At 36.9% G+C, this 22,988-nt stretch overlaps 1 protein-coding gene across 1 annotated transcript in view; it reads left to right on the forward strand.

Moving 5' to 3' along the window:
• The window catches only part of LOC117411047 (CUB and sushi domain-containing protein 1-like), a 615,018-nt gene that overhangs the window by 78,951 nt on the left and 513,079 nt on the right, over window positions 1-22,988 (forward strand). Inside the window, exon 2 of the mRNA XM_034921683.2 lies at window positions 18,972-19,188. Coding sequence (XP_034777574.2) covers window positions 18,972-19,188 — 217 coding nt within the window. The remainder of the gene's footprint in view (window positions 1-18,971; window positions 19,189-22,988) is intronic.

The following is a 22,988-nucleotide window of genomic DNA, read 5'->3' on the forward strand; positions in this document are numbered from 1 at the left end:
TGCAATGCTGGAGACTGACAGTCAGAAATATGTAGATGTACAGCTTTGGCCAAAAGGTTTGCATCAACCTATAGAATTAAATAATTTGGCTTTTTAAAGTCGAATGAAACCTGTTGAAATATATTACGATAACATATTGAATTACATACCATTTGGTGTTTTCCATATACTTAATCAAAAACTCACAAATGAAAAAATGTAAAATTTGAAAATTTAACATGAAATACTGTACTTGTGCATAAATAAGTGCATTAAATCAAAGCCACGTTGCAGGATTAATCAACGTTGAGTAAGTGCTGAATGTGTAAATAAGAAGTATGACAAATGTCTATTGCAGCAGGATGATGGTATCAAGGTCAAACTGGAGAAAATACAAAGATACTCTTTAACAGGAGAAGGTATTGGGAATGAAATATATTTCTTCATGCATAGCAAGCCTTGGCTAAAAAAAAAAGAATGGAGAATGCTTTTTATTGACTCTGCTATGCATGTGACTGTGAGTTCAGCATCCCTGACACTTCTCTGAAAACCTAGAAGTCTATAAGATTGAGATTTCACAGTACAGAAATGTGACTGAAAATGGAAGGGTGGGGTGAATACACGTGTAGCCTTTGGTTATACAGTGAAATACAAAGTGCCCGTTTATGATTTGTTTGGTGGGTTCTTCAGAGAATGAATAACACAGCAAAAAGGTAATCTATAGATAATGGGTACATGCGTATTTAAAGTTAGCATAATCATTGTGCTCAATTACCTGTTCTACTTCTACTTCACAAAGCAAAGCAACATGATGTCATCAGAACAATCTACTACAAGCAAAACCAATACTGATTGTGGATTTTGATAGTACATAAAGATAGAAGAAATCAATACACTTTAAGAATAAGCAATAATGGAAGGAATATGCTAACTTGGAGTTAATTAATCTTGCACATTATATGACCTGTGGAGGGCCGAGTGGTGGGAGTAGAGAAAGTATTTTAAATTCCTGTAAGCTGAACAGTGAATAGTATAATTTCATAAGATTAAACCCTGGATCATGCCCCACCACCATCATAATAGTGCGTGGTAACCTGAATTAATTCAGTGGGAATAGTACTGCAGACTTTTTGCATCAATAAATACATATTGCTGCTTTTCACGTTTCATGCCAGCCGTTTTTTTTTTTTTTTTTGCAACCATGGAAACTACTGCAGTGGAGTGAAAGGTAAAAGTAAAAACGAAAAGTAAAATTAAAAAGAAATGAAAGAGCAAGGTAATTTATTATAAAGCTGTACAACAATGCTGTACAATAAACAGAAAACATGTATTATATCTTTATATGTACCACAGAGCTGCCACTTATGTTTTTTTTAGAGTGCTTTCTTGTGTATTCTTTGTTATAACTGTACAATATCAACAGCTCGAAGAAAAATCGATATTGGGGCTCCCTTTCAATTCGAAGACGACCAAGAGACAATACTTTTGGGGTATGCCTGCCACGGGTCAGGTATTTACTGAGCATTTTATGTCAGAGTTGACGTCCTCAGTCCCGCCTACCGAGGGATTAAGTAGTCACTCTGCGGAGATCACTTTCTATTTTGCTTCTCATAATCAGGTAGGTAAAGTAAGTATACTAACCTCTCCAGTTGCTGTGATTGAATCTATGTGAAAGAGCTCTCACTGCGAGATTTCCTGTAGTTCCCCTGCAATTTTATTGCTGGCAGTCGGCTTCTGAAGACTGAGCTATAAACACTGTGCAACTGCGCTCCGTTTTAATTTTTTTTCTTTTCAACAGTCTACATCGGCAGACGACCGTAGTCTGCTTTCTTAACCCTACAGCATTGCGGTTTTGTGTTGTCTTTTTTTCCTCTGCAAAAAAAAAGAAAAAAGAAAAGAGACGCGTGATTCCTCTGCTGCGCCCGCTGTTGAGTCGAGGCCGCTGGATTGACTCGCCCGCCCACTCGGTGTGCGTGGCCCAGAAATAAATTTAAAAAATGTACAAAATTTAAATATAATAAACCCTACCCCTTCAGCTTCGGCTGTGTGTGTGTGTGTGTGAGTGTGTATTTTCTTTCACTGACTTGCAGTTTAAAAAACAAACAAACATGTGCTTCCTCCACTGGGCCTGGTTCTACTAGCCCCACTGTAGAGTAGACTCCACGGATACAACGACCCACCCATTTCTCTCTCTTTCTTTTTCTCTTGCTTCTTACTGTCTGTAGGCTGTGCTCCACTCTGCTGTAAGCTATGCGCTGCTCCAGTTGTGTGATTGCACGCAAACCAGACCAAACTGTCTGTGGACAGTGCTCCACACCGCTGCAAGCTACGTGCTGCCGCGGTTGTGTGACCTTGGTGCTTCAGCGCCCTCGATGTCTCGGTACCCCAGAGCCTTGGTGCTTCGGCGTCCTTGGTGCTCAGATGCTCTCTGCATTGGTACCCTCTGTGCCCTCGGTACCTCAGTCCCTCAGAGCCTCGGCGCCCTCAGTGACCCAGAGCCTTGGTGCCTTGGTGCCTTGGTGCTTTGGTGCCCCAGAGAGGATGAAACGCTGGCGTTCGCCCGTGACACAAACTGTGACCCGGATGGTTCCGATCCCCACTGTCTTGGCCCTCAGGCAAGAAGTAAATACATTACTTCTCAAACAAGCCATTCGCCTCGTAGAATCCACCTCTCAAGAGGAGGGGTTTTACTCAAGGTATTTTCTGGTGCCAAAAAAGGACGGTGGCCTTCGCCCCATCCTATACCTGAGACACCTCAATGGGTTCTTGAGGGAGAGGAGGTTGTCTCTGTTCATGTCTCTGTTCATCCCACGCACAGGAAATATCTCCACTTTGCCTTTCAGGGAAGCGCCTTTGAGTTTTCCTTGCAGCCATTCAGCCTCTCCTTAGCCCCCTGAACGTTCTCAAAGTGCATGGATGCCATCCTAGCCCCCTTGCAGCTGCAGGGGATCAGGGTGTTGAACTACCTGGACAACTGGTTGATCTGCTCCCAGTTGCAGGAAGGAGCAGTGGGCCACACGGCGATTGTGACAGAGCATCTGGCGAGACTTGGTCTCACCCTCAACGATGCCAAAATCAATTAATACCAGTACAAAGTACGGTTTACTTGGGTCTCCGGCTGGACTCCCTTACAAAGAGAGCACTCCAAATTACGCAACAGGTGTCACAGCCTAATGCTTACCCCCAGGTAACCTAGGCTAATTCTCATCCCTGCGAATTTTAACTTCGGCTAATTCTCATCCCCGTTATGAGAATTAGCCTAGGGGTGAGAATGAACCTGGGCTAAAATTCATCAAACTGCCCCTTCCTGTCTCCAATTCCTCGTGTCTCCTTATATTCCCTTTTGCCCTCTCTATAACCCTCTACTGGCCAATTTGTTCGTTCCCTTGTCCCTCTGTGGTGGAACCAGCTACCGGTTAACCACAGGACTGTTCAATCTTTTACTGCTTTCCACCTTCTCTTCTCAAAAACCACTTATTCAATCTTTATTTGTAAATTCCTATGTATTTTCCTTTATGTAAATTTATTTTGTATATGTTGTATGTATGTGTTTGCTTTTGCATTTTTATTGCTTGTAATTTATATGCTTTTATATTTTGTTTAATTTTCTGTAAGTCACTTTGGATAAAAGTGTCTGCTAAATAATTAAGTAATAATAAAAAAATTCAGCGTACGGGCGTCCAGAGAGTTACGTCTTCGGAATGTAGATAAATGAACTAGATAAATGATAAATTAACCAGACACAACAGCCAGAATTCATATACATCAGTTTACTTTCATGAGTTTGATTTTATCAGGTTCCTGTTCTTGTGCTTTTTATATATTCATTTACATTTTGTTTAAATAAGTAGCTAATCAGATTTGTAACCAATATGTGTGTAATGCATTTTACCGGTAGATAGCTGCTTTTTAACAATGTGGGCAAATCATATAAAGCTATTTCATGTTTTAACTATTTCAACACTGCAGACCGATATACAGGTCTAGGAAAATAACATAGCAGTCAACTGATCGCATATACAATATGTATATCTATGGCTGTTTTCTTTTTGTTCCAGTATGGATACTGTTTATTTAATTATCCTAGGGTAGTGTAACACCTTAGTGCTGAAAGACTTACTGAAATTGTACCTTTGTTGTTGGTCGTATTAGTGGGCATTTACTGTAGAAATGTTCTGAAAACTTATTAAGAATGGATTTGATGTATAACAGTTTTACCCAAATTAGTAGGTTTTATTGTTCTACATAGCCTACACCCAATTGTTTTTAAATTAAGCTTTATCATCACTCAACACTCTTAAAACCAGGCATCAGGGAGATTTTTGTTTTTTGTTTTGTTTTTTTAAACTTCTAACACATAATTTTGTTAACTTGAAAGTTGAACAAAAGTTCATATGCAATTTTGCACAGTGAAATATCTTATACAAATTTTAAACACAACAGCTGTGTTCATTTAATTTTAGTTTAATAAGGTAATATAATGCATTTACTTGTAAAACAAATGCTGTCTTTGAATTTCTTGTTTGTACCTTGTGTGGTATAACTTAGCATGTGTTGATTAAAGTTATTTATCATATAAAACACTCACAATAACAGCACAATATACAGGATCAGCTACATTAGCAATGTATGTATTTATATTACAACTGCTACAGAAGCAAAAATGAGGTTGCTCTGGGTTGTCAGAGCTTATTAACCCCAAAATGTTCTCCTTGGCTCCACTCCCCAGAGACTAAGCCCCCCTTAAGAATTATTTCTGGAGCCCCCTGTATATATGAAATAATTTTGAATTTACAACTATAAAACACATTTTAAAAAATCTAAATCTTTTTGTTTTTGGTATGTACGATCAAAGCAAAACTGAACATTCATAAAATAACCATAAAAATGCAGTATATCCACCATAATGAAATATGTATTTAATGTCAGCCCCATTTTATCAACGGGGACACAAAATGCAAGATGTAGCGTTTTTACAGTACTGCATTTTTACTCACATTTTCCTATCCTAGTTTTCTTTTACACATGTGAATCACAGGCCCTAGGTGTGGACAGGAGCTTTTTATTTTCATTTTGTTTAAAACTAGAGCTCAGATCTTATAAATCATGGGAGAGCAGTCAGTGCCAATAATACATTGTGCAAAGCTGGCTGGTTACAGCTTGCCCAGCTCTAAATGGTGTGCTTCCAAATCTGGAAATACGATTTGAGAGCATCTGTTTCAGTGCATTACCAAAGGTTCAAGCAATAATTATTTTGGGCTTCATTTGTCAAAAAGAGAGAATACCTGGAGTGGAACAGGGAATCAGTTGACATTTTTCTTACAGTAGAGAACTGTAGTAAAAAAAAAAATACATATCTCAAGTACCTTGTCAATATTCACCATGACCTTCTTAGTACTGTAAGGAGAATAAATAATTTAAAGTCCCTCACAAGAGACATAAATCTTAAATTATACTTTAGCATGTGTGTATTAATAATCAGGCTGTAGCTACTGGAGGGCAGGCATATGACAAATTGAATATATAACCAGTAAACCTCTATATCGATCATCTATTTTGTTACATAATGAGGGAGGTCATTGCCTGTAAAGTCAACCGTTTACAATTAGACTAGGCACTACATACATTTCTCATTAATGTAGAGACTCATACTGTATAAACAGCATGACTTGCTGCTGTACAGATTAGCTGTTCAATATTTCTGACAAATGTCTTGGGTTTGCCCACAGAAATCATTTATGATACCCATACATGCAAAGTAAAAAACTATAAAACAGCAGCTGTTTTCAATGGTAAGAGTAAGTACATTACACTGCCAAATTGTCCATATTTTTATGGTATTTTTTTTTTTCGTTGCCAATTATTTTTTTATTATTCTCTCCCAATTTGGAATGGCCAATTATTTTATTATGCTCAGCTCACCGCTACCACCCCTGCGCTGACTCGGGAGGGTGAAGACGAACACACGCGGTCCTCCGAAGCGTGTGCCATCAGCCGACCGACCGCTTTTTTTCACACTGCAGACTCACCATGCGGCCACCCAAGAGCTACAGCGTCGGAGGACAATGCAGCTCTCGGGCAGCTTACAGGCAAGCCTGCAGGCGCTCAGCCAGACTGCAGGGGTCGCTGGTGTGCGGTGAGCCGAGGACACCCTGGCTGACATAGCCCTCCCTTCCCCTGGCCACCCCCCTGGAAGCTCCCATCCTCGGTAGGCAAAGGAATAGCCTGGACTCGAACTCGTGACGTTTAGACTATAGGGAACATCCTGCACTCCACGTGAAGCGCCTTTACTGGATGCGCCACTCGGGAGCCCCATGGTATGTTTTTTTTTTAAACAGTAACATTACAAATAATGTTATCATGCACAACAGTTTTTTTGTTTTTTCTTCTAGCCTATGCAGCTGCCATTAACTAGAAAACTAGCAATACATATTAACACCCTGGGGTCAATCGTCTAGCAGGTGTTGCCAACTCCTTGCTATTGCTGTTTAAATAAAAATATGCATCTTATTATGAATAATATTTAAACTGTCTGTAAACAATAAATATAGTGTTAAATTAACCTAACTACTGCTTTTATATAAAGCCAACCACTGGATAATAAGCCGGAAATCCACAAAAGATTTCAAATAAAGAAATCTTCTATATAATGTCAACAGCACAGCCCTACAATATTTATGTAATTAATTAAAGAAACACCAAAAAAACATGCATATGCCATTCCTCTGAATATGTAACAGGCACGTGTTATGTGGTGCACTTTAAACTACTCCTTGAAATAAGGCTGGCTCTTTTGTACACTAGTTAAGACGCTCATGTGTGGAGTCTGTGGTTGCTGGGTTTTTTTCATTGGTTTTTCAAACACACATCAAGTGTCAGTTTTGTACTGTCATTATATGAAGTACAATTAAAGATGACAATTAAGATATATAGATAAGACACGTCTGCTGTGTTTTAGAAAAAATAAAAAAAACCTATTATACAGGCTGGTTTTGCTAAGCTCACAAGCTCTATCGGTCAGTACAATGCAAATTCCATTTGGTGAAAAGTCAACCCCCCCTTTATTTCTTGCTTTCTGTTACAAAATATCTGTGCGCTGTGAATAATACATTTTCAGTATACCTGTAACATGTAAGCTACTGTTTCCATGAAAAAAGACATGTCGGTTCTATGGTTCACATCCCTGGCTATGTCATTTTATCAGTATGATCATCATGACCCACTATGTAAATGAATGCATACAACTTGATGGCTATTATTTGATTTATGAAGGTCAAACATAACAAATGAATGAGTATAGAATATAATTAAATCCTAAGTGACTTGTACATCACTTGTAAATACTGTATGATATACAGTATAGCAGCCATCCTGAAAAGTCACTTGAAACTAATGTTTTATAGAAGGTTGTGAACATGTGGGTTGCAGTGCGTAGGTGTAGGGGTGATGCAGGTGCTCCAGACAATGACAAACACAAAGTTCACGGTTCAAGTTATTTTTCTTTTGTGGTCTCCTTGACCGTTTAAATAATAATGCTGGCTCTACCCAACTATGGGTATTGCCAGCGTATAAACCAAGGGGTTGCAGTCCCTAAATAATAATGCAAAAATACAGACACACAACACAGATACAGACACGTCTCCGGACAGTGCATACTCTAGGTGCAGGTGCGGTGCTAGAAACAGTGGTGCTTGCTTGTGTACAGGTGCAGTGAAGTCCGGGTTTATTACTGGCTTGAAGTGGCAGCTCCCAGATTCGTATTAGCTGCCTGGCAAAGACAAACGTACAGTTTTGAAAAACAAACAAAACACTTCACTAACGATTTTACAGTCCTCGTTTCCTCCTATTAACCACAACAAAGGAACCGATTATGGCATCACATCCCCCTAAAGTACCCTAAGCCCCGCCCCCTCCAATAGCTAGTTCAATCACGTCTCCACCAATTCATGACTGAAACTTCACTCACCATACTAGGGTGATAACTCCTGGTACCGTGACGCCACCCCCTTCCTGAATGGCCGGCTTCTGACTGCCCCTGGAATGAACTACCCAACCATTCAGTACGAGGCACGCAGTTCCTGTTGTACAGTGCCCTCCCCAGGTCGAGAGGGAGATTGTTGATTCAGATTCATTCGCTCTCTGTCACAAAAATTCACTATAATTTAGAAACAGTCACCTACTGTAAAGACATTGCATGTCTTGCTCAAGGTCACTTTAAGGATTATTTAAGAGATAAATATCTTTCCAAAACTCATTAAATGTATCAATGGGCTTAATTGCTTGCTATGCACTTTTATGCATCAGTCTTTATAAATAAGATACATGGAGATATTAGTTATAGCTAAAGCCCCATATTGAGTAATGATACATATCATTGGTGTGTTCCCTGTAGCTCTGTCTTTGCTAATACAGTAACTATTATTAAGTATTAATGTCCTGTATGTATAACTATATAAAATACATTTATGGCCATTGCATTTTTAAAAAAATTAACAGTACTATAAATTCCATTAAAACATTAAGCTACAATGATACAATTCTTCCAATATTAGTTGACTGGCGTGTATTAATTGTTCTTTGCATGTAAAATAAAAAAATAAAATCAATTGATAACAATTCTGTAGCAATACCCTCCTTTAAATGAACTAGTCTTAAACATTTTGATGGTTTGATGTTTTACGTAAGCCTAAACTGTGGTCATTCTTTTGTTTGTTTGATTTTTTAAGATAGATGTGTGAAACACAAAGACTAATACATTCCTGCTAAGTAGATGAAAATTGACAATAAGTGTAATGAGGAAATATATTACTCCCATAGTGGAAGTAAAAAATGGTTATCGTTTGATACACATACAAATAAAATGTTGTTTACCAAAGGTTTTTACAAATGGTAGGGAACAAAGCACCATTAAAATAACTTTAATTGCCTCTTTAATTGCCTCTGGACCAATTGAATGTCAGATATGGTTCACTTGTAAGTCTAGCCACTAGACGGTATTGGATTTTACATGCCCCGTACTTGAATAAGAGCAGAAAATGCTTCAATTAATCAGCATTAGGTTAGTGCATTCATTCATAATTATACTGTATCACACAATCTAGTACATGGACTGCTTTGTTATAAACAACCTGCAATGGATCTCCTCCTAGTGGCTTGTCGTGTTTGTGCCTTGTAAGGGCAGGCACAGAATACTGCTGCTCCTGGTGGATTATATATTCATGCTCTGGGCTCGAGGGAATTGAGTCAAAGCAACCCAATAGACTTTTTAAGAAGAACAAAAAAAACAGTCATGACAATAATTATAAGAGGATAACAGCCTCCTTTGAAGAGACTAGGTTTATTAAGAATACACACTATCTTAGCTTAAAACACAATCCTATCCTTTATGAGCGCAATCCTATTCTAAAACCTTAGTACTATGTTGTTCAGGCATATCAAAACAATCTTATCCACCTATTTAAAACTAAGTGTCAGCATGTTCTGCCTATATAAGACATCTATTTTTCAGGCAGAGAATAGTGCTTACCCTCGTCCTGAGGGGTAATTGATTCAGAGCGGTCAGGTGATGTCAAGCAGGTAAGAGAGTTTTCAGACAGAGTCTCTATTCAGGATTCAGGCTGCAAAGGTTGGGTTCAGCAAGTCACAAACGGGTTGAGATCGGAGATTGAGAACAATTTAGTGGGGTCTGACTAGTATTTATTTCTGTCTGAAAGCTTCCAACTCATTGATGTCACTGCATCCGCTCATGCTATGTGATTGCAATGTGTTTGAAAGCTGTTAAACCTATAATTAGTATTCAGCGTTTCCGGTTTATTCCGAATTTTACCGAAAAATTACAGGATTTTTTTTTTTTAACTGGACGTCAGTTTTTACTGATTTATACCCGATGTTTGTCTATTATGCAATATTTTCCCAGTACTGTTTTCTAGGACATACATAATAGTTTGATTAAAATGCTATTTTATTTTGACTCTGACATCATAATAAGCAGCCCTACACTGTATCCTAGGATACAGCAGACGTTTAGACGTCAGAGGATTAAATAACGTTCAAACGTGATTCTCTGTCACTTCACAAACATATTATCACCTGATTATTGTGGCAATTGCTGGGCGTAGTAACTACTAGCTTGATCAGAAACTAAACTGAAATACTTACACTAAAATATAATATTTTCAGTGGATGAGGAATGGGGAGAAAACATAAATCAGTTTATGAATATTCAAAAAAAAACAAATGTTTCACTGTATACAAAAAGCAAAAATAGCAGAAGTGTGTCAGATGAGGCAGTGGATGCATAGCGCTGCAAATACTGCTGCATTGAGGTACATGTTCACACTGACAATAAAAGAACATACTGAAAAAAAAGCGATACATTAAACTAAAACAAGAAAGTGAACTGAGAGACAACAATCCATTCATGCGGCTTTTACACATGCTTTAATAAAAAGAGAGCGCAGAATGACTGTGTTAATGAGTTTGTCAGAGCGCTGTGCTTTGCTGGACAGCCACTGTTTATTGCAGAGAGGTATGTATTGGTGACTTCATGCGACAGTACTGTCTGTCCATCATTTAAAACACTGCATAATGGCGACAATCTAATCACTACCTATAATGCATTACTGAAATCGTGCTAAAAAAAACATAATGTGTTAGCTTGGTTGATATGAATAATATATTTTTCAACACCTTAACAAGAATAATAATTTTAGCAAGCTGACACTTCTAAATGTTTCTAATTACTTTTACTATCTTAGTTAAACATCCTGTCTTGATCTTTGCACCAGGACAGTTAGCAAAAAAGTATGTTATGTGGTAATTCTCAGAAAAACATCACCAGACCGCAACAATAAGGTTGTTATGTTGTAAGTCCAAGAAACACCATGGTTTTAGTTAACAGAAGGTTCGTTATGTTGTACTTTTTTAGCAAAATCTCACCCGATCAGTTCACAAAAAGTTCACAGCTGTTATTTGGAGGAAACGCAGGCCTCTTTTCGAGTCAAGCTGGACTCCATCTTCTTCTGTCTTCTCTGACTGAGATCTCTACCTTGTTCATTCAATCAGGACGAAAGTCTTGCTTGGGATCCCTTCTCCAGGGAAGGTAGCAGAACTGGCTCGGGCACCCAATATTTAGCATCACAGGTATGCCGAACCAATTCTGACTGACCCCTGTAATGTATTGAAACTTCCTCTGTGTGCTCCCTACATTTTATACATTCTGGAATTTCAACTCCTGTCCATTCTGTGTGATTTTGCACTTGACAAGTTACTCTCACTGTTTATTTTCCATTAGGGATATGGATCAGTTTTCCTGAGCTAATTCTAGCACAGGCATGTTCCCATCTACGAAAAACAGGCTTTACAATCTCCTTTAGAGTTTCCTTTTCTTTTCTGACATGTCACAGTTACAATATGTGTGTCTCGGTGGGGCCCTCATCTTCCTGGAATATATTATCCTTAGCCCAAACTGAGTATCCCGCAAGACAGTTATGAAAAGTCCCACACTTGTCCATTTCCATTTGTTCACACAGGTATATCATTCTAGGCAATCCATGAGCTATTTTAATGCTCTGGACAGAATATTGGCTCACTTCCATGTCTCCAGACTGCCACACTTTAGAATCATAATTAGAGCCAGTTAGTATTTCCACCACTAAATTAGACATAGATCCTGCCTGAACATCCGACCAAGCCTAAGGACCTTAACTAGCTTCGTGACAGGCTGTTGAGTTAAGAACACTGACATCAGCATAAGACATGTACTTGCCTCTTAACTACAGAGCGTGTTCTTTAGTTGAATGGTAAGATGTTCATCTTTGCACCGTATGGTTTGCGGTTTGTGTCAAACTCTTGCCTTTCCATTAAAATCAATGGGCTGAGCTGCCAATTCATTGCAAGTCTATAAAATACTCTTATGAATAACATTAATAAGTTCTAGTTTGTTAGGGAATCTACAAGTTAATGTAAAATTGTGTGGATACATGAATTTGAATACTTTACTTTATTAGTACTACTTGACCATATACAATGAACTGCACAAGAAGTCACACGTTATATTAATTACTTAATATATTACTTGATTGTGTGTTAATTTGTCATTTAAAATAGGACGTGTGGCAATGTTTGTGATGTTTATTTACACTAGTACAGTATGTAGAGGAGAGTGGCATTTGATTCGAGTACTCGGAAATTGTAATGCTAAAGTACTCGTCTGGAGCAGCAATGGATCTCAAAAATCCCACCGCTGCTATCAAAAACTGCAAACTTTTAAATCTCTGAGGCAGACTTTTTAATATCAGTCACAGTGCTCTTTAAAATTCCAAAATATTGTGCTATTTTATCCCTGGTAATGACCTTTTCCAGAAGTGAAAGTATTTCCAACTTTTTTTTCAATTGTAAGCATAACTCGCTTTCGCGTTCCTGTAGCCATTTTGTATTAGCACTGTACAGTGGGTGATGTTCGTCTCTTTTTAATTTTTTTTTTTTCTAAACCATATAATTCATACTTGCCAACATTTGGAAACTGTTCAGCGGGACGGTTGTCTCCGGGGGTGGGGGCGGGGTCATAAGCATCATACACATGGGAGGAGTCATACGCAAAAAACACTCATTATCAATATAATAGACGTAACCGCCCCCAACTCAACACAACATGACCATCATGACAGTAAAAATAGACATAATGGTCTAATTAGGTCTTAGGTACAATTCATTAATATAGTTTTTCAAAGTTCTCAACAAACAGGATTTAAGAATAAAAGACAAAGAGTAGTACCATATTTATCAGTTTAATTCTGGAAACTATTTTGATTTGAACGTATATAAAGCACACATTTATTTTGCCTGTTTTGGATTGATTATAATGCTATATATCTTGCTGGTAGGAATATTTGCAGTGTGTGTTATTGCCTACTAAGGAAAGGAAAAGAGCAATGTCTTGGCTAGATGTATGAATTAACATTTGAGGTTGAAGATTTACATTTAACAGCCAACACTTAACCACTCAATAGTAATTGGGTATTTAACATGTTGGCAGATTAATTCAGTCAGGGCTGCCTTAATGGACATCATTAGTTGTCAGTGATTATACAAAAAAGTTATCTCACAGTGCATAGATAAATTGTATTCTTAAAGGGTTTTAAGAGCACCTTTGTGGTTATAATCACACAGTTTATGTGTGCAACAAACCAACCTTTATGCAGCTCAGTATTACAATTCAGTAATAATGTGGTCTGGACCAGACATTGAAATATGTATTTATTTACACTTAGCACTTGGAATAAACTCCTACATTTAGGGCTTGGTTCACTTTGCAAAATGATTACTTGTTATTTGTTCATCCTTACCTTTTGACAGAAGACACGTTTTTTCCAATTATTGTATAGTAAAAATATTTTGACCATAATATTTATCGTATAGCATTCGGGAACTACCCTGGATTACATCAACCAACTGTCCATGGTTATTTAGGATGCTCTAAAGCTCTAAAATGCTATAAAAATATAGCTGTCTTCTTGCGGTATAGGTTAATCAAAACAACCTCATAGTTTCTTATAAGTGTTTGAAGTTATTGAAGAAAATTTTCTCATTACAGCAAATATACAATAAGCACTTTAGATACCGGTAGCTTACATCATAAAGTTATATCTTCAAATGATAGTAAAACATGAATAATATTGAAAACAATTTGCATTCAAGTTTATATTTAAGTGTGGATTGTGGAATGTTTGTGCTTCTGGAAGAGTTTTCATCAGCAGTATGCATTCTTTCTTACCTGGACAGAAGAAAAAGAAAAGCATATGGCTTCTCATTTTATGCTGAAGTTACTTGAAAAAGAGATTTCAATCTCAACGGGACTTTCCTGGTTAAATACAGGTGAAATAAAAAATAAAAAAAAATAAAAACAAAAGCCATCCATCTGACAATCTCATTGCTGATGAAGTCAAACCTCAGAGTTCTGAACCCTTTGGGAATAGAGGCTGTTCGTAAATCTGAAATATCTGTAACTCTGAAAATGAGTTTTCAATAGTTTTAATAAATATGTACACCTGGAGTGCGTTCATATAAGCAGAAGGCCCCCAGGGCGTTATGTGGCTTTTCCTATTGAACGATGTGTACGCCGCGAGCGCTTCCTAACAGTAGCGAGTCAAGCTCTGAGCTGCCTGGAGGTTGAAAATGGCCGACCTGCATTATCATAAATTAGCAGTGATCGAACGGTCTGTTAGGAGCGAGCAGTTTCACAGTAGCAGGCAAGAAATCGGAGTGTATTTAAACAGTTGCTTTAAGCAAATTTAGCAATTTGTGTATATATTTTTGTTAAATGTAATTACTGCTACTGTATTTTTGTAATGTAAAGTTACTGACCCCTTTTTTCTTTTTTTTTTGGTTAGCATCTTGAGACGTCAGTCATATTTGTCAGGTTATAAATAGTCCATGTTTACTTTTCTTACACAATCGTCACTTTAAAACAGATCTCACAATCAGTTTTAAAAAGCCAAAATCACAACAAACATATTACTTACCACACATTTGTTGGTCATACAAATCCATATTTGAAAAAAATCAATTTGCAGCCACCGCACTGATAATGCAGGTTGGCCATTTTCAACCTCCAGGCAGCTCAGTTCGTAAGTTTGCTGTTCATAAGTTTCTGCTGTATAATTTTTATATTTTTATAAATATAAAGTACATTTGATTCATTCCTTCATATATGTTTTTTTTCTGTAATCAGCAGCAAAGGGTCATGTTGACAAACTTACACACAGATGGGAGGATTGCAAGGATACAGATTTATACAGTACTTCTACAGTGATGTGTGTATGAAATGGCAGTTTTTTCCTCTTTATGCACTGTGAAGCTATATTTCAAACAACATTTTATGTAGCTTGTGGGTTTCATAATCTCAGAATATTAAAAAGTGGTAATGGAAAAGTCTAGTTGTATATTGATTGATGTTCATTTATCCGTTTGTCATTCATGTATAACCTTCCATCAAATAGATAATACATTATATTCATTATTAAAGGGTATGAGTGTGTATTTTTGATATGCACTTATCCCCTTTTCTTATTTGAACTATTCTGATTAGCTATTTTGTTTCTGCTAGATATTTTATTTATGTAAAAGCCCTTCTTCACATACAAATGCACAGCTAAAATAAATATTTCTTAATCATTTAAACCTTTTGTGTACATGTAAAAAAAAATACTTTATTTTTTTTTGTACACTGCAGTTATACCTCCTTTCAAACCTATATATGTGTGTGTGTAGAGAGAGAGAGAGAGAGAGAGAGAATTTCTGGCCTGTGATTGGTTAAAACCTCATCATAGGAGCAAAAATATAGTCTCCGTCTGTCATGTGATTGGTTCACATGACTGCCAGTCCCTCCCCTTTTCAAAGTAATGCCCTCCACCTCCACTCCTAAACAACAAGATAAAATGGCTGAAAGAAAAAACTGCTGACCGGTGATTCTGTGACTTAACAAAAAAATGAATTACAAAACATACTACAAAAGAAAAAAAAAACTTGCGGTATGAACTTCAAAAACATTTTCTGTTATTTATTTATATTATTTACTTATGCTGTATCAGCTGTATTTTAACAAAATACTGTAAAGCCATAAATATTTGAATATATGCGAATCACACTGATAAAACCTACAGTGTTTCTCTGTTATAACATGGTTGTCGGGGTCCACAATTGTGTTTATTATTTGTTTCTTATTATTTGTGTTTTGCCTTATAATTAATATTTTTGTTACCAAAATGATTTACAATGGCTAAATTAATATTGTAGCATACCGTGTAAAATGAAGGAAGGAGACACACACAATTTGCAGTTACTCAAATCCACGGTTTATTGGGACGATCATTCCTTGCCCCTGTCAGCCTGGGCCACACCACAAACAACAGTCTTGCACATTCACACAGCAGCTTGTCTGACTCAGCTGTCAGCTCTGTCCATGTTGATGTGGGCTTTCATGTCCCTGCCTACCCTGACATCACTCAATCCCAGCTGAGGCAAGCTTACCGCTTCCCTGCTTACACACACACACACACACACACACACGCACACACACAGGGTCTGTAGACCAGTCATGTAACAGTATAAATCCTGGCTCGTTACAATATATACAGTAAAATTGACACTGTTATTGCACCAGTTTAAAGTTTATACCAGTCTTATTTAAATTATATATTTTTTATAATGAATGTTGTTAATTGTAAATAAATAACATAGAATCCAAGGACGTTTATACACACTTGTATTGCTGCACACTTGTTTTGTAACATTAACTAACTGTTTATTTTTACTTTTAGAAAAAAAATACAGTGGAAGCACAGGATCTTTATAAGTAGTATATATCCCAGTTTCAACTTAAATGGGTTTAAATGTGGTAATGTAAAACAACAACAAAACCCAATGTTTGTAAGTCAAATTGCATTATGGGGGAAATGGGAGCCACAACCTTACCGTGTTATAACCGATTCCACATTATAACAGGGTATCACTGTATTTTGCTGCAGAAATGTTGGTGACCTGTTGCACTGGTAGTAATATATTACTTCATTACAGCACTAAGCTATTTGTGCCAAAAATGTTTTTTTGTTTTTTATTTATTTTTTTTATATGAGAAAAACGCATACGTTAATAAAAGGCTTGCAAATATTTATGGCTTTATAGTATATAAAGTCATATTTATTATCCAACCTTGCCTCTTTTATTATTTTGACTGACTCATATATTAAATATGTACTGCAGACTCAGCTAATAGTGGAAAATTAAATGCCCCTGGGGAAGACTGTTGTTACCTCTTCTAGGAGAAAAAATGTTTTGCACTAAAGAGTGAGACAAGCTGTTGTGTGAACATGCTGCTGTAAGAGTGCAACACTGCTTGTTGTTTTTAGTGTGGCCCAGGCTAACAGGGGCCAGGAATAATCGTCCCAATAAACCGTTGATTTCTAGTTCCTGCAAATTGTGTGTGTCTCCTTCCTTCATTTTCCACCGTACACTACAATATAAGGCAAAACACAAATAACGCGGTCTCGTAATTATAGACCCCGACAACCCCATTATAACGGGGTAGCACTGTGTGTATATATATATATATACAACATCAATCAAAAGGTTTAAATGATTACACACTCTTTTGTTTCAGGATTTTTTGGACAAAAGCCCTTCTTCAGCTGCTTAGAAAGAAAAGTAAACAGTGCACGGCTCAAAGCCAACTCGAGACATATTATTGTGTAAAAAATATCCGGTTCCTGTAGGGTCTTCCAGGAACAGATATTGCGGAAATATTCAAAATACTGAATAACAATTTTTCAATTGTACAAGCCCCATGTTTTTTAACAAGTACTGTAGTTGCGTTTTTACTAAATGCCTTCTGTATGTATTCAACACATCCATTAGTTCAAGACAACAATAAGTATGTGATATTATTTTCAATCATTATCACTTGTACAAAAAGTACCATTTTAATGGGAATTACCCCAGGGTGCTGAATAGCGAAAAAACAGTTTTTTGTAAAAGGATTATTCAAACGTGACTTTCAAAATCAGGCTTTAAAAATAAGTTCTTTACAGCAAATACAGTAACTCATAATGCATTTGGTGTGTAAGCTTTTTTAATGAGCTCAGTAGATGAAAGGTAGTTTCAGAGGACTAGTTTGAAAAATCAGTACATTTCTTCCTCAGAATAGGTTATAAGGTATACTTGCATTCTTGTTAAGGGCGGAACACAAACTACACTGTGTCCCATAGGGGAGTGGGATTCATACTTATTATACCATGGTTTCAGTAACCTGTTGTTCTGGCTCATCTTTTTCATGAAATAACCTTGATTGGTTACAGTAAAAAAAAAACATGTCACATAAAACATGCTAAGGTTTTTGCATTGCAATAAAAGCATGAAACAGAAAAATTTCAACCATCGAAAGGGCAGATGATTGTGATTTATTTTTAAATTTCATAGCCTTTTGTAAAGAGCTTTTATGGTTAGCAAACTTTTTCTTTTGCTGCGAGGATACATAAACCCCCCCCCCAAAAAACAGCGTGGCTGACACTGCAGTTTAAAATGCTAATAGAGATTGCCACAATATTAACCACATGTGTAGTAGTGAAAAGCAGTATCGGTATGTACTGAAAATACTACACTTTGTTTACATATGTGCATGGTGGATTTATTGTGTTTCTCTAGACTGGGATGTTTTTATATTATCAAGTGGGACAGTAACAGGAATATATACAAGAGTTGCTGGGACACACTGCCTAAATAATGTGTAATCAACATGCATTGAAGCCACTTGATTGCCAATCAGTGCTTTCGTAATGTGATGCATTTGCATTATATAGGTAGTGTGAATGGTGTGCTAATCCAAACTGACCTATTATCCAAACCATGCTGCATAATGAAGTGTATGCTAAAAGCATCTGTGGAAATGTTCACACAGGTTAGTTTAAATATTATTGTAACTATTGACCTGCACATTTATAGTACTAGGCAAGGGATTTCAGGATATTAAAGGTAACGATCAGTATTCTTAACCACGCACTCATCTGAATTGGGTCTGGTTCTGTTTAGCAAGGGTTTACTGCATTCACTTTTAAGGTACAAAAATGTTTGGGCATCACTAAACCTGTGAAATTTTCCATATTGAATGTGTGCTTTCAAAAGTGTTTTGTCCCCCCCCCCCCCCCTCTTAAATGTTTTGATTTTAATTTTTCATTATCCAAAAAAAAAAAAAAAAAAAAATCCTTCAATTTTGATTTGTTTTTAGATTTTGGGTTGTTAACCACAGCTTGATGTTATCAGTTCTTATACCAACTCTTGCTGATTCAGCTCTAGGTCTGCAAACTTATGATTGAAACAATGTGATTTGCACTCACTAGAACTGAACCTCTGCTAAGGTTTATTGAAGGTTAGAAAAATAAAGAATAAATAGAATCCATGATATCAAAGCTAAAGTTTGTTTCCTTTTTTTCCCTTTTCAGGTCAGACTTGTGGAGGCTTGGTACAAGGTCTTAATGGTACGATAGAAAGCCCAGGTTTTCCTCATGGTTATCCAAACTATGCCAATTGCACCTGGATCATAGTCACAGGAGAGCGCAACAGGATACAGCTGTCATTTCATACCTTTGCCCTTGAGGAGGATTTTGATATAGTAGCTATCTATGATGGACAGCTGCAGCAAGGCAACTTGAAAATGAGGTAAGCTCCTTTTTTTACTTTGATTCCCCTTTATTGAAAAATAGAAAGTTTGCTCCCCCCCCCCCCCCTTAATTCACATTCTATAGCATTGTTTATGTTTTAGCTTATTAAATTTATGAACCAAAAGAATACTGCTACTATATTTGAAAGTACCTACAATAAATATACTGCATAGAGCATCACACGTAAAACAAAGATGGAGGTATGTTGGTCAGTATTAGGAAGGAACAATAATATATATATTTTTTGTGATGCAGAAAGAAGTTAGAAATATAAAGATTTGAAGGTACATTTCAACAGTGTTGATACAGTGGTGTGTTAATGCTGTAGTAGTACTTTTGTCAAGGCAGAAAAAGTGTTGAAGCAGAGTATGGTCAAACAACAAAAGCTGTAACAGAGGCAAACCATTGGGTTGTCGAGAAGCGTATTATGGACAACTGCCACAATACCAAGTATTATTCTCAAGTACTATATCCTATTTATGCCTGAAGTCAAAATGAAAAGATCTGGTATGTTTTCAAATATGAGATTCTCTTCAGTCACAATGCACCAACGCACACCCACATTCAACTGGCATTCACAGCCTTGTAAAATGATAGAGAAACGGTGTCAGTCCACGAGGGAGTACCTTGGCTATTAACTTGTATCACAGTTGATTCCTTTAAAGTGTTTACATTCAGAATGTAGGTCCACATTTTACGCAAACAACCTTCATATGTAGAACATGGTTTAAATACATGACATGGTTTAGAGCACAGTAAAAAAAAAAAATAGTATCTGTTGGAGAATCAAACCAACAAAAAGCACATTATAAAAACTACAAGAATGTCAAGTAAACAAATGTTTTGACCTATTGGTAAGTAATCTTTGGAGGGGGGTTTAATGTGACCGAATGAGAGACTGTACACTATTAGAAATAAGCATCGACCAACATGACCTCCGAGGTGGCAGATACTAATGTTCCTTATTTAAGACTTGAAAGAGTTTGGGGAATTTAATGTTTGGTGTGCATGGCTTTGGCTGATTGTAACAAAACATACACAAGAGAGTACTAGAAGACCCAGGTTAGCTCAGTAAAGATGTAGCATTCTGTAGAAATGCCCATATGCTGTCCATTTCCCACCTCGTTATCAGTTATTACCACTTATAATTAATCATGTTCTATTATTACCTGTGTTGAAATTATCACTGTGAGTATGTGCGGTGGGGTACACCCTGCCTCTGTGCGTATATTGTTTATTTTGTATTTGTGTTGTAGTATTATTATTTAAATGTACTGGTTTGTCTGTGTTTTATTGTTTTAATTTAATGCAGTTTGGCAGAGGCAATGTTTGCTTCTCGTCTCTGCCAGACTACATCTCGTGAGAATGCGTGGTCAGCAGCTAATGAGTTATTAACAAGTTTGCTGTCGGCCACTCAGATGAGAAAACATGTGCAGAAGGTGGTCGAGGGATAAACTAGGTAATTGATGGCCAGTTAATTCCTCGACCACAATATAAAAACCAGCAGCTTTTGCAGACCGGGGTCGGTTATTCAGAGGAGGAATGTAAGAGAGAGATCTATAAAAAGTAAGAATAAAAACAATTGCTACTTGTGCTGGCTATAAACCAGCACATTACTTGTATAAATTTACTGTCTGTTTATTTTGGCCAACGTGCCGTTTTTGTTTTGTATCAGTGTTCTGTTTTGTTCAAACCTTTTATTTTCAATAAATCTACTCACTAGCGGTTCCATCAACAGTATTGTTGTCTGTCTCTTCCTGGTCTGACATCACCACAAGCCATCCTGGTCACAGTATGTTACATATAAGCATAAGGGTTGCAAAAAACTCACAACAAAAATGGTACTGTAATTTCTTGTATTAACAAATAGCTGTTACACAACCCCCCCTTTTCTGTAAAAAACTGTTATGAATCTCTTCTCCCTACATAATGCACAATAATCACATTTTAATTGTGAATGAAGACTACTGTCATACAATCATACAATCAAGGGAGTGCAGTTTTGCTCCTTGCTGTGTGAAGTTGCCAGTCTTTGCTTGGAATTCCACTAGTAGTGCTGCATTGGATCTGGAGCTCCTGCGGGTTAGGGAGGCAAAATCGTCAGGGAGTGTTTCTCCTCAGCATGCTACAGCAGACATAACTACCCAGGAGCTCAAAGTAGAAACCTGAAGGACTGGCCTTTGTCTTCCAGGAGCTGGTAGTTTGCCAACATCCGCTGTTGAGTGCCTTAAAACAGTTAAAAACTCCCAACATGAATTAACAATAATAAACAGTTTTCTCTCAATCCATGACGATTTGCTTGTGTGTAGGAACCATCATCCCGCCACATACAAAATCCTTTGTTTGTGGCATTTTCTTGGCAGGGGGCATTTTCGTGACAGGGGGCATTTCGTTAAGATAAGAACACGTTTGGCTTTGTATTTGAAAGATTATGACAATTAGCATTAGACACTCGTCATTGCATTAGTTAATTTCACAAAAAGTATTTATTCTTACAAACGTTTTGGTTAAAATTACTGATATTATTTGTGCTGTCACAGTTGTTTCAGGATAATGTTTTACCCCTTAATATTATGCAGATTCATAGGCTTTATGCTGATTAAATCAGTGGGGGCTTCTTAGAGGAGGCAAAGGAGGCAGTGCCTCCTCAATTTCAAAGTGAAAAAAATGATAATATTATAATATACACTGATGCACAATGAAAACGCAACAGTCTAAGTTTTACATCAATAGCTCATTGGGCACATACATAATGAAGATCGCCAGGTTGCTATCAGCATGATTGAAGGCGACCTGTCTGTGAGAGAAGTTGTCCGGAGAATGAGATGTTTTGCTTCAACAAATCAGCAGACTAGTCCAGAGAAACCAGGAAACCGGCTGTGTGAGGGATAGGCCACGTCCTGAAAGGTAGAGGGTCATCACACCGGCCCAGGAGCGTCACATCTGATCCATCTGCGTAATCGTTTTCAGACTGCAATGGCTACAGCGCGAGAAATTCCAGGAAGAAATAACCCGTGCATCAGCAGAATGACTGTAGCTCGCTGTCCGCATGAAAATGATTTGCATGCTCAGAGGCCGTTCAGAGGTAACATGTTGACAGCTGAAAGACTAAATCGCTGTCTTTTTTAAAGGGATACACACCTAAAAACAAACTTAACACAAAAAAACATAATAGATAGGAAAATTGGCTTAAATAATTTGATATATGTATATATCTTTTTTTTTGCTTCCATTCAGAGCTTGCTCGTAAAGTACCAAATGCTATTTGCATGCTGCATTAAGCACTCTTGGGATTATTTTGAGATGTGAGCATGCGTCAGTGTGGTTCATTGCATTTTTTCCATGCGATTACTTACACTGTTATTAATGTATTTTTAAAATGTGAACTTTTATAAATGATATGTACTTTTAAAACTGATGATGATGGCATGTAATAGTTAAACAATATAACAAGACCTTGTTTTTCTCCATGGATATTGTGAAGCAAAGCACCGCTAAGTAAGTTATTGCTTTTCTTATGTAAATATCAGTTAACGTCTATATGTATATGTTTCATATTGCATTTGTGTTATGATATTATCGATATCGAAATACGTGCACAATATCGATATGCAATTTTCATATCGATGCCTACCCCTAATATTATATATATATATATATATATATATATATATATATATATATATATATATATATATATATATATACATAGTTGTGTAGCATTATAATATAATAATGTTAAATAAAACTAAAACAAAACTTTATTTTTGCCTTTACAGTATATCATTATTTTGTTGG

The sequence above is a fragment of the Acipenser ruthenus genome, chromosome 6 (assembly GCF_902713425.1).
Source record: "Acipenser ruthenus chromosome 6, fAciRut3.2 maternal haplotype, whole genome shotgun sequence".
NCBI lineage: Eukaryota > Metazoa > Chordata > Actinopteri > Acipenseriformes > Acipenseridae > Acipenser > Acipenser ruthenus.